General features: G+C 41.9%; 1 protein-coding gene across 1 annotated transcript in view; it reads right to left on the reverse strand.

The window, feature by feature from the left end:
• Positions 1 to 12,301, reverse strand: part of RP2 (RP2 activator of ARL3 GTPase) — a 56,376-nt gene that overhangs the window by 22,834 nt on the left and 21,241 nt on the right. Inside the window, exon 2 of the mRNA XM_007529630.3 lies at positions 4,072 to 4,737. Coding sequence (XP_007529692.1) covers positions 4,072 to 4,737 — 666 coding nt within the window. The remainder of the gene's footprint in view (positions 1 to 4,071; positions 4,738 to 12,301) is intronic.

Genomic DNA, 12,301 nt, shown 5'->3' on the forward strand with positions numbered 1-12,301 from the left:
GTTATTTTTTAAGAGGTAGCTGCTATCCAAAGTAGTCTTCTTTACAAAAACAACAGTAACAAAAAAGGAGGAGAGAAGAACTCTTCCTTACTAAAAAGCTCATGAAAAGGCACCTCTCGGGAGTTGGGCTGTAGCGCAGCGGGTTAAGCGCAGGTGGCACCAAGCTCAAGGACCGGCATAAGGATCCCGGTTCGAGCCCCCGGCTCCCCACCTGCAAGGGAGTCACTTCACAGGCGGTGAAGCAGGTCTGCAGGCGTCTATCTTTCTCTCCCTCTCTGTGTCTTCCCTTCCTCTCTCCATTTCTCTCTGTCCTATCCAACAACGACTGGCCGCCACCCCTGGGCACCTAGGCTCACGCCTTCTACAAAGATGGCCTGCCTGCCCTCTTTCTATGAATTCTGGAACCATCCCGGGCCTCCCGGACCCCCGGGCTCCCTGCCAAAACTGGGCACACGAGATCTCCAGCCGCCGGTCCGGTCTGAAGGCAGACAAGCTGGAGTATGCAGAGATTTGTGCAGAGATCGCAACCTGCAATTCCTAGAAGTGGAGCTGCTCGGAAATGGAGCTGCCATTTCCATGGGTTCACCATCCGGAGGTGGTGGGAAGCCACCTCCGGATGGTGAACCCCCCCCCAATAACTAAGACAATATAGATTTAAATTCGTGTTTAAAATGACATGTCTTCGTAACAAAGGTTTCTCTCCTCGTGTATTAATGACTATGTTTATGTGTATGTTTAAAGTTTGGTAAACAGTAGCTTTAAGGCTAAAATTCTTACTAGTCAAAGATAAATGAAAAAGGTTTTCAACGTAATTCTCATAAAGATAAAAATTAACTTACATTTAAAGTCTGAGGTAAAAATTAGTTAACAATCAATATATTTCAACTAAGTTGGTCTAAACAAAAGGTTAAATAGACTTGTTGATATGTAAAACACTACCTTCTCTATTAGAAATGGTAGATCGCACAATGGCTATGCTAATTATTCTCATGCCTGAGGTTTCCTCTCCGGCCCACACCTAGGGTGTGTCTCCATCTTGAATGGGTGTAACAAAAGGTTAAAAGACGTTGTTGATATGTAAAAGTCTCAAATTCCTTCTCTATTAGAAATGTTAGATCGTGCAGTAGATATGCTAATAACAAGTTTTGTTTCATAGTAAGTAAGTTGCAGCCAGCTGCCTGTGGGACCCTAGGCCGTTCTCCGCCCCCATGCAAATGCCCGTCGAGGCAAGTAGCCCCCCAGAGGCAAGAAATGTTTTTTTTTTCAGATATGGCCCCCTCAGGCCTTCCCTTGGCAACATGCTGGTTTTGGTTATATATGTTTCTGTTCACCCCACACCCTTGATACTATAGTCATTTAGTTAAAAAGAAAAGGGGGAATTGTCGTATGCTTTACATTGGCTTGTTCTAGCCCTCCCCCGCCAAGAGAATTGGATGAGTCCTGTTAATTTCGCGGGCCTGTTTGGCCCCGCCCCAAGGGACCCTGGGAGAGGGTTCCTGAGTTCCCCAGTGACAGAGTTCCTGAGTTCCGGAGTTCGAGAGTGCGAGAGTGCGAGAGTTTCTGAGTTCGAGAGTAAGGGAGAGGGTTCCTGAGTTCCAGAGTAAGAGAGAGTGCTTGCGCCGCCGCAAAGAGACAGCAGAGTTCTGTTTGGTGATTAGTTTGTCTTAGTTTGTGAATCGTTGTTCCTGAATAAAGAAATACAGCTGCCCTGCCCAGCCGTTGTCTCCGCGTCTCTGTTACCCGCCGTGAAGCAAGCCCGGCCAGAGCCTCTGAAAATTTTAACAACAAACGACGACAACAATAATAACTACAACAATAAAACAACAAGGCAACAAAAGGGAATAAATAAAAGACAATGTCTATTAAAAAAAAAAAAAGACACCTCTCAGGAACTCATGACCTCTGCCATGGCAGCTCTCACCTCACTCTTTCATACCAACCTCATCTTACTGGAAGAAGGAAAAAGAAAAATGTGGAGGTTGCTCTCACAGTAATGACTGTGGGTGGGTCTAATGTTCTACTCTTATGACTTTTTCCCCTCCAGTGAATAAAAACTCCCAATTAATTTTCCCCACTAAATAACTATAAAAAGTTGTACTTTACTCTGTAGTTCTATTTTTGTGCACTTCCATGGAAATTACGTATTATAAAGAATGGGAGTTCTACGGGCTGGGTGGTGGTACATTTGGTTGAGCGCACATATTAACTATGTGCACAGACTCAGGGTTCACCAGTGGTGAAGCAGTGCTGCAGGTCTCTCTCTTTCCCTCTCCATCTCTCCTTTCTTCTCAATTTCTCTCTGTCTCTATGAAAAATACATAAAAAATAAAAGAATTGTTTAGAAAAAAAAAGAATGAAAGTTCTTTGAGAGTTGACAATTTTGTCCATGTATACCCACCCTCTGGACATACTACATATATTTCATTAGTTCGATCAATTGTAAGATACATTTCAGGTAAATAAATCATGAAAAACGAATGTACCCCTTGTACTCAATGAAATAGGCTAACACATTCACTTACACATAATATGTGCTTAGGAGGGGCCAGGAGATAGGCAGAAGAACATTTTGTTTTACATATATGAGGCCCTGGGTTCAAGTCCCAACACCACAGGGGAGCATCATGGATGCCCCCCCCAGGATCTCTATGGACTGGGGAGTGGTGCTGTGGTGTCTCTCTCCTTTCTCTAAATAAAAAATGAGACAATTAGGCCCAGGGATTTGCTGAGCTATAACTTGCATGCACGCATGAGCTCCGGAGTTCATTCCCTGGTGCCACACATGAAAACTAAGTACTTAATAAATGTTTAGGGAATTGAATATATATATATATATATATATATATTCTTTTTTAAATATTTATTTATTCTCTTTTCTTGCCCTTTTTGTAGTTTTTGATGTCCTCATTGTTGAATAGGACAGAGAGAAATGGAGAGAGGAGGGGAAGACAGAGAGGGGGAGAGAAAATTAGACACCTACACACCTGCTTCACTGCCTGTGAAGCCACTCCCCTGCAGGTGGGGAGCCAGGGGCTCTAACTGGGATCCTTATGCCCGTCCTTGCGCTTAGCGCCATGTGCACTTAACCCGCTGTGCTACCGTCCGACTCCCTGAATAAATACATATTTTTAAAAGTGTCTTTGGGAAATATTGAGGCCCAAGAAACAAGTTTACAGGTAAATCTGTAAGGAGCAGAAGACAACAACTAAAAGATTGCTTGTATTTTCCTTTTATCTTTATTTACTGGAGACAGCCACAAATCTAGAGGGAAGGGGGAGAAAGAGAGGGAGAGAGAGAGATACCTGGAGCACTGATTCACCACTTGTGAAGATTTTCCCCTGCAGGTGGGAACTGGGGGCTCAGACCTGAGTCCCTGAAGCATTTTAATATGTGCAGTAAATCAGGTGTGCCAAGGTGGCCCAAGATTCCATATATATATTCTTATTTCTTTTCCCCTTTTGTTGCCCTTGTTGTTTATCGTCGTTGTTATTGTTGTTGTTACTGCTATTGTTGTTGGATAGGACAGAGAGAAATTGAGAGAGGAGAGTGAAGACTGAGAGGGGAGAGAAAGATAGATACCTGTAGACCTGCTTCACCACCTGTGAAGCAAATCTCCCCCCCCCCCCGCAGTTGGGGAGCCAGGGGATCAAATCAGGATCCTTATGCAGGTTCTTGCGCGTCATGTGTGCTTAACCCACTGCGCCACCACCTGGCTCCTGATTCCCTGTATTTTATCTTATTTTATTTTATTTTATTTTATTTCATGATAGGACAGAGAGAAATGGAGAGAGGAGGGGAAGACAGAGAGGGGGAGAGAAAGATAGACACCTGCAGACCTCCTTTACTGCCTGTGAACCGACTCTCCTGCAGGTGGGAAGTTGGGGGCTCAAACGAAAATCCTTATGCCGGTCCTTGCGCTTTGTGCCACGTGAGCTTAACCCGCTGCACTACTGCCCGACTCCCGATTCCCTGTATTTATAATAGTCCATTAAAAAAAATAGTTCTCCAGAAAGTGAGGTTTTTGTTTTTTTTTTTTACCTATGTATGTATGTTTCTCTTTTTTCTCCTTACCTCATCAATTAGTTTCCTGGCATTGGCTATAGTATAATCACCAGCAAACAGTACTGCTAAGCATGATTCATCACTGTTCTTCTGTCTCTGACCCCGGGATACTGGAACAATACTTCTACTGGCTTCCGTGGAAATGCGGACCGCTTTGAGCTCGTCAGTAGTGGGCAGAGGAATGTGATCTTGAACCACAGAATCTTCTGGAAGAAGGCTCCAGTTGAGTTCTCCTGACACGGGTGTAAAGTCATGAATGTTACTCCAGGTATTATTGAAGATACTTAACCCTGCATCTTTGAACTGGAAAGCTAACTCAGGGTAGTACCACTGAAAACAGGCAAATTTGATATTAGTGGAAGACTCGATAATGGGTTGAGTGGCACAACACAAAAAGACTTCCATTTTTCTACAGTCCCGCACACGAAACTGTTGGCAGGCTAATGTACACTTGCAGTCTCTGCAATTCCGGAAAAACACACTGCCTTTCACAGGTCCCAGAAAAATGACACAGTTAGTACAGTCATCAATTGTAATTGTAGCAGAGTGATCAAAAATATAGATGTTACAGTTTTCACAGTCTTGGATGAGGAACTGCTGTCCTGCCACTTTCCCAGGTAAGCGACCTACTGTTTCATCTTTCAGTCCACTGAACATGTAGTCTTTTGGATCAACCTGCAGGGACAAAACACAGACCTTGAGTAACATTAGCATCAGCCATTATCTTCATACAAATTCATAAAAACAGATGTTTGCTAAATGCCTACTGAGACTCAGGCGTGAGTCTTTGTGCAAAAATAATATACTCCTAATCTCACTTTGTGATACTGTGGGGAAATAACAGGATGACTTTTCCCTCCAACTGAAAATAAAGGCGGCTGCGCGCGCGCGTGCGCGCGCGCGCGCGCGCGCGTGTGTGTGTGTGTGTGTGTGTGTGTGTGTGTGTGCATTTCTAAATGTTGATTGATTTCTGTAGCATGTACTAGAATCATGATCTGTGCTAACTTGCATCTACAAATTTGATTTATTTACTGAGCTATTTCTACCATCAAATGTCTCAAATCAAATGTCATTAAGTCCCATCCCTAGATATTCCAAAGCTTAAATAATCTTTTAAATACTCAGCCTAGAAGGACCAGTAAGGCAGCTCACCTAGGAGCCTGATTTGCCATGTTCCAGCAAGTTTTGGTACTGTGGACTGACTCTCTTTCTCTCTCTCTCTCTCTCTCCCTCCTTCCGTCGTGCCCTCTTCCCTCCCTCCCACCTCTCTCTTCCTCCTTCCCTTCCTTTCTCTCTCTCTCTCTCTTTCTCTTTTTCCTATCTGAAAAAGTCAGCATGGAGCCTTGAAGTCTGGTGACAAAATAATTTTAAAATAAATTTAAAAAATACTATGCCTGGAATTTGACACATTGTTGTTAAAGTTTCACTGGCCTTTCAAAAAATACAGTCACTAAAAGGCCATTTTGCTTTCTGCAAGTTACTTTTGAATCTACTTAGACTGTGTTCACTCTTTTTGAATATATAAAGCTCATGCAAAATCTATTCATCTATCGGAAACGGGCTCCTGCAGATGTAGTAAAAATTTGATCACACAGATTAAACTCAAGCTAGCTTGGCAGCAAGAGTCAAGACCTCTAAAAGGGGTAGTAGGTAGGTGAAGCTTGAGAGGGTACTGGGGACCTAGTACAAAGGTGGAGAACAACTTAAATTGGTGGTGGGAGTGGTTCCTACATGGGGAGATAAGAACTTGTACTCATGTGACAACTGTGTAGTAAATCATTATTTCCCCAATAAGGTGATTTGGAAAAGGAAAAAAAATGTTTGCAAAAGATAATTTAATCCTCTTAATCTTTAGCAAGCTAGTGTAAATGAAAAAATTTTTTCAGTATTACACACTCAATGTTGCACTTATGCAGTCTGACAGCATCACTGGAAAGGTATACTGGCCTGAAGAGTTAGATAATAAAGAGGCACTTGGCCACCTGGGAGATGTGAAGTAGACAAGGCCTTGGACTCTCAGGCATGAAGTCCCAAGTTTAATCCCTTATGCTGCATGTTTCAGAATGACACTCTGGTTCTCTTTCCTCTCTAAGTAAATAAATAAATAAGGAGTCGGGCGGTAGCGCAGCGGGTTAAGTGCTAGTGGCACGAAGCGCAAGGACCGGCGTAAGGATCCGGGTTCGAGCCCCAGGCTCCTCACCGGCAGGGGAGTCGCTTCACAGGCAGTGAAGCAGTTCTGTAGGTGTCTATCTTTCTCTCCCCTTCTCTGTCTTCCCCTCCTCTCTCCATTTCTCTCTGTCCTATCCAACAACAATGACATCAATAACAACTACAATAATAACTACAATAATAAAAACAAGGGAAACAAAAGGGAATAAATAAATAAATATTTTTTAAAAAGGAGAAAAACCCACAACAACCCTGGGTCCATGCTCCCAGAGGGATAGAGAATGGGAAAGCTATCAGGGGAGGGGATGGGCTATGGAGACCGGGTGGTGGGAACTGTGTGGAGTTGTACCCCTCCTATCCTACGGTTTTGTTAATGTCTCCTTTCTTAAATAAATAAAATTAAATTAAATAAAGAAGAAAAAAGAAAATAAATAAATAAATAAAGGGCCAAGTGATGGCACACCTGGTTAAGTGCACAATTACCATGTGCAAGGACCTGGGTTCAAACCCCCAGTCCCCATCTGCAAGGGGGAATCTTCATGAGTGGTGGAACAGTGCTGCATCAGGCATCTATTTATCTGTCTGTCTCCCCACTCTATCTCCCCATTCCATCTCAGTTTCTCTCTGTCTCTATCCGATAAATAAATATAACATTAAAAAAGATATATAAGACAAAGCACTTGTTTCATAGCCTCACTTTTGTCACCTCTGAGCAATATGAACTTGAAAATGGTACCTTAAAATGTCTGAATCTGAGGCAGACACTGTTTTAAGCACTAAAGTAAATTGTGATGACTAACTTTCCCCCCATACAACAGGCAAACACCAATGCAAACAGACAGTTTAAAAACAAATTGGTAGTGGGGGTTGTACTGCTGTGTATAAAACCGGGAAATGTTATGCATGTAAAAACTATTGTATTGGGAGTCGGGCTGTAGTGCAGACAAAAAAAAAAAAGGTGCCACACAGAAAAATTTAGATCAATTAAATTTACATTTTGGGAAGATTACTGTGAGAAGACTATAGCTTGCAGTCATCCACAAAGAGCTGAGACTAGTGCAATGGTTAGTTGGAAAGGAAGATGGGAGGAATTTGAGAAATATAGAGTAAACAGACTCAACAGATTTGATAATCCAATGGCTGTAGGTGGTAGAGGCTAAAAAATGATTCCTAAAGTTTTTTGATCCACTAGTCTTTCAGCTTTTATTATGGCATTCCAGATTAATAAATTCTTCTGGGGTGGGGGTAGATAGCATATTGGTTATGCAAAGAGACTCCCATGCCTGAGGCTCTAAAGTCTCAGGTTCAATCCCTCGCACCACCATAAGCCAGAGCTGAGCAGTGTTCGGGTAAAAAAAAAAAATGCGCTTCACAGGTGGTGAAGCAGGTCTGCAGCTGTCTATCTTTCTCCCCCCCTCTGTCTTCCTTCCCCTTCTCTCTCCATTTCTTTCTGTCCTATCCAACAACAATAACTAAAATAACAAGGGTAACAAAAAGGGAAAATAAATATTAAGTAATAATAATAAATAAATTCTGCTGCATAAGCCAGCACACACCCTTATGAGTGTTTGTATATGCACACAATGCCAATGAAAGGTTCATAAAATAATACTCGCCCTTATTTTTCATTAAAATTCCCTAATATTTTCTATTAAAAGAACAAACACACACTGGGTTTAAGCCCCTGGTCCCCATCTGCAGGAGGAAAGCTTTGCAAGTGTTGCAGGTGTCTTTCTGCCTCTTTCCCTCTCTATCCCCCTATCCCCCCTTCCCTCTCAATTTCTCTATCTCTATTCAATAAATAAAAAGTTAAAAAACACTGATCTGGGTTATGTCATTAAATGCTGGTAGTCACACACACACACACACACACACACACACAAATATAAGGTACAACCCAGGTATAATGTGGGAAGAGTGTTTGTTTTTTTGCCTCCAGGGCTATTGCTGGGGCTCAGTGCCTGCACTTTGAATCCACTGCTCCTGGCGGCCATTTTTCCCTTTTGTTGCTTATCGGTGTTGGTGTTACTATTATTGTTGTCGTCGTTGTGTTGTTGGACAGGACAGAGAGGAATGGAGAGAGGAGGGGAAGACAGAGAGGGGAGAGAAAGAGAGACACCTGCAGACCTGATTCACCGCCTGTGAAGCGACTCCCCTGCAGGTGGGGAGCTGGAGCTCGAACCGGGATCCTTACGCAGGTCCTTGCGCTTTGCGCCACGTGCACTTAGTAGATTTTATTTCTTTATTCATGAGAAAGGTAGGAGGAGAGAGAGAAAGAACTAGACATCACTCTGGTACATGTGCGGCTGGGGATTGAACCCAGGACCTCATGCTTGAGAGTCCAATGCTTTATCCACTACGCTACCTCCCGGACCACTTTGTTTTTTTTTTTAATTGGGTGCTAGGAATTGGTAAGTAGTCCATTTGGGTAGTGCGTTACTTTATTGAAGTAACTCTGTCTAGGATTTTACAGAGGTGTAGAAGCAATTCAATGTCTCACATACATAGAGGCACACTATTTCAGTTTGGTCTTTATCAAATACTGAATTAGCATAGTTGCTGGCTCCCTGTTGGCCAAGATCAACCTCAAAAGGACCAAATAAGGAAAACACCAAGAAAAAGTGGAAAGTATGAGAAACCCCTGCGGTGGAATGTGGGAGGATGAAACAGAGAAGGAACCTCTGCTTTTGCTTCTTTCCCTCCCAAATCTTGAGATAATACTGCTTCCTCCACTACCTGCTGAGACTCAGGCCTTTGGTCCCAAGTGGAACCGGAATGCAATTAAATCAGAAGTTAATAAGAAAAGATATGCTATGAAATGCTTGCCTGTGTGGAGATTTCTTTAAAATATTTATTGATTTCCTTTTTTGTTGCCCTTGTTTTTATTGTTGTTGTACTTATTGTTGTTGTTATTGATGTTGTTGTTGTTGGATAGGACAGAGAGAAATGGAGAGAGGAGGGGAAGACAGAGAGGGGGAGAGAAAGATAGACACCTGCAGACCTGCTTCACCGCCTGTGAAACGACTCCCCTGCAGGTGGGGAGCCGGGGGCTTGAACCGGGATCCTCAGGCCCGTCCTTGAGCTTTGCACCACATGTGCTTAACCTGCTGCGCTACTGCCCGACTCCCGGAGTTTTTTTTTTTTTTTTTAATATGCTGCTAAATAACTCATGGGATAAAAACAAACTCCTAGTTAAAAAAAAATGCATGTACTTAGTTTAAGTGTTAAGACACCACATGTGGAATGCAACAAAATGGTATTTTGAGATGAATCTATATTTTTCTTATAAGAATTTTAAGAGGTTTATTTTTTTTTTATAGACAGAAAAAGAAGAGAAAGAGAAAGGAGGAGGGGCAGGAGGTGGCACACCTGGTTAAGCGCACACACATTACAGTGCACAAGGATCCAGGTTCAAGCCCCTGGTCTCCACCAGTAGGGGGAAAGCTTCATGAGTGGTGAAGCAGGGCTGCAGGTGTCCATCTCTATCTCCTCCCGCCCTCTCAATTTCTTTCTCTATCCAATAATATATAAATAAAAATATAACTAAAAAAAAAACCTTAAAAAAAAGAGAAAGAGAACAGTGAGATACTTATCTGGCACAGAGATTTATCTATTCATAGGAGAGGCAGAGGCACTTAAGACCTGAGGATGGAACTCTGAACCCTTATGAGTCCAACACTTTATACATAGCGCCACCTCCTGGACTATAAGATCTCTAACCTTAAATTTAGATTTTGTTATCTCTGAGATACAATAAAAACTCTAGATTTATGAATTAAATGCCTATCTTAAAAGTCTTCATTAGACATACTGGGGCTGAAAGATAGCTCACTTTGTACAGCACAGACCTTTTTGTAGTGAGGTCCTGGGTTCGAGCCCTAGCATCACACCATGGAAGCATTTAGAGAACTCTATGGGTGGAGAAGAGGTTCTCTAGTTGTTTCTTTTCTCACTCTGTTGTGTCTCTCCTCTCATTCTGTCTGCTTCTTTTTGTCCTCTTTCCCTTTCTATCAGGAATAAAAAATTGGGCTGGCTAGACCACTCAGTGGTATCACATATGTGTAAAATCCTGGCTTATTCCCCAGAACTGCGGAAAAGAAAATTACAACAGCTTTACAGATATAAAAGGTAAAAACACAAACATTATGAATGAAAATGGAAAATAATTAAAAATAAACCACAGGTTTCAAAAGAGAATGATTACTATATACCAATGATTTAAAAAAAATTATATTTATTTTCCCTTTTGTTGCCCTTGTTGTTGTAGTTATTATTGTTGTTGTTATTAATGTCGTCATTAGATAGGACAGAGAGAAATGGAGAGAGGAGGGGAAGACTGAGGAGGGAGAGAAAGACACCTACAGACCTGCTTCACCACCAGTGAAGTGACTCCCCTGCAGGTGGGGAGCTGGGGGCTTGAACACAGATCCTTAGGCCGGTCATTGCACTTTGCGCCACGTGCAGTTAACCCGCTGCACTACCGCTCGACTCCCTCTAATGATTTTTTTAAGGGATACTGTCTATGAAATAAATTTCTTTTAAAAGTCCATCACATGGGATTCGGGCGGTAGTGCAGAGGTTAAGCACACATGGTGCTAAGCGCAAGGACCAGCGTAAGAATCTCGGTTCAAGCCCCCGACTCCCCACCTGCAGGGGAGTCACTTTACAGGCGGAGAAGCAGGTCTGCAGCTGTCTAACTTTCTCTCCTGCTCTCTGTCTTCCCCTCCTCTCTTCTTTTCTCTCTGTCCTATCCAACAACCACAACAACAATAATAACTACAACAATAAAACAACAAGGGCAACAAAAAGGGAAAATGAATAAATAAATAAATATTAAAAACTTTTAAAAATCCCATCACAAATGACTCAAGAAGTTAAAAAGCTTAGACAAGAATCTATTACAAATAAAGAAATAGAAGCAAATGCTTCCACAATGAAAACGCTATGCTTCTGATAGTTTTAGGAGCAAATTCTAATTTTGCTCACCCTAGTTTTATTCAAAGTCCTAAAGACAACAGAAAATGATGCAAAGTCCAGACTCATACTACTAGCCAGCCCAGTATTGACATAATCACAGAGACGTAACAAACAATGAAACTTTTGGGTACATCTTATTTGTGCTTATAGAACAACAGTGACAATAAAAAAGTAATAAATTAAAATGATCCTATAAAAAGACACCACAACCATGTTGGATTTACTCCAGACTGTGTGAATGGTTTCGTTGTAGAACATCTTTCAGTGACGATATCATGTGTTCATGAACTGGAAAAATAAACACTTAAAAAGTAGCCATTTTACTTAAAGTGATTTATATAGTCAATGCAATTCCTACAGAACAAACAATTCTAAAAGTTGTATGTACCGAACAACACCACGAATAGCCAGAGTTTCTTAGAGAAAAGAAAGATGAAGGTATAATGTGCCTTGATTTAAGACTATGCCATGGGCAGTCATAATTAAAACAGTACGATACTGGAACAACAACAGGTGCACAGACCAATGGAACTGAACACGTATGTAGACAATCTAATTTATGACAAAGGGGCCAAAACCATACAATAAGGAAAAGACAGACTTTTCAGTGAGTGGTATTGGGAAAAAAATCAACAATCACATGCAAAAAATAAAACTAGATTCCTTAGTACCATACTCGAAACTAACTCAAATTGGGTTAAAGACTAATGCCAAAACAAACAAAAAGACATAGAAAAACATAACTGAGGGGCCAGGTGGTGGCGCATATGGTTGAGTGCACATGTTACAATGTGCAAGGATCTGGGTTCAAGCCCCCTGGTCCCCACCTGCAGGGGGAAAGCTTTACAAGTGGTGAAGCAGTACTGCAGGTGTCGGTCTCTCTCCCTCTACCCTCTCAATTTCTTTTTAAAATTTTTATTATTATTATTTATTTTCCCTTTTGTTGCCCTTGTTTTTCACTGTTGTAGTGGTTATTATTGTTGTTGTTATTGGATAGGACAGAGAGAAATGGAGAGAGGAGGGGAAGACAGAGAGGGGGAGAGAAAGACACCTGCAGACCTGCTTCACTGCCTGTGAAGTGACTCCTCCGCAG

The sequence above is a fragment of the Erinaceus europaeus genome, chromosome X (genome assembly GCF_950295315.1).
Source record: "Erinaceus europaeus chromosome X, mEriEur2.1, whole genome shotgun sequence".
NCBI lineage: Eukaryota > Metazoa > Chordata > Mammalia > Eulipotyphla > Erinaceidae > Erinaceus > Erinaceus europaeus.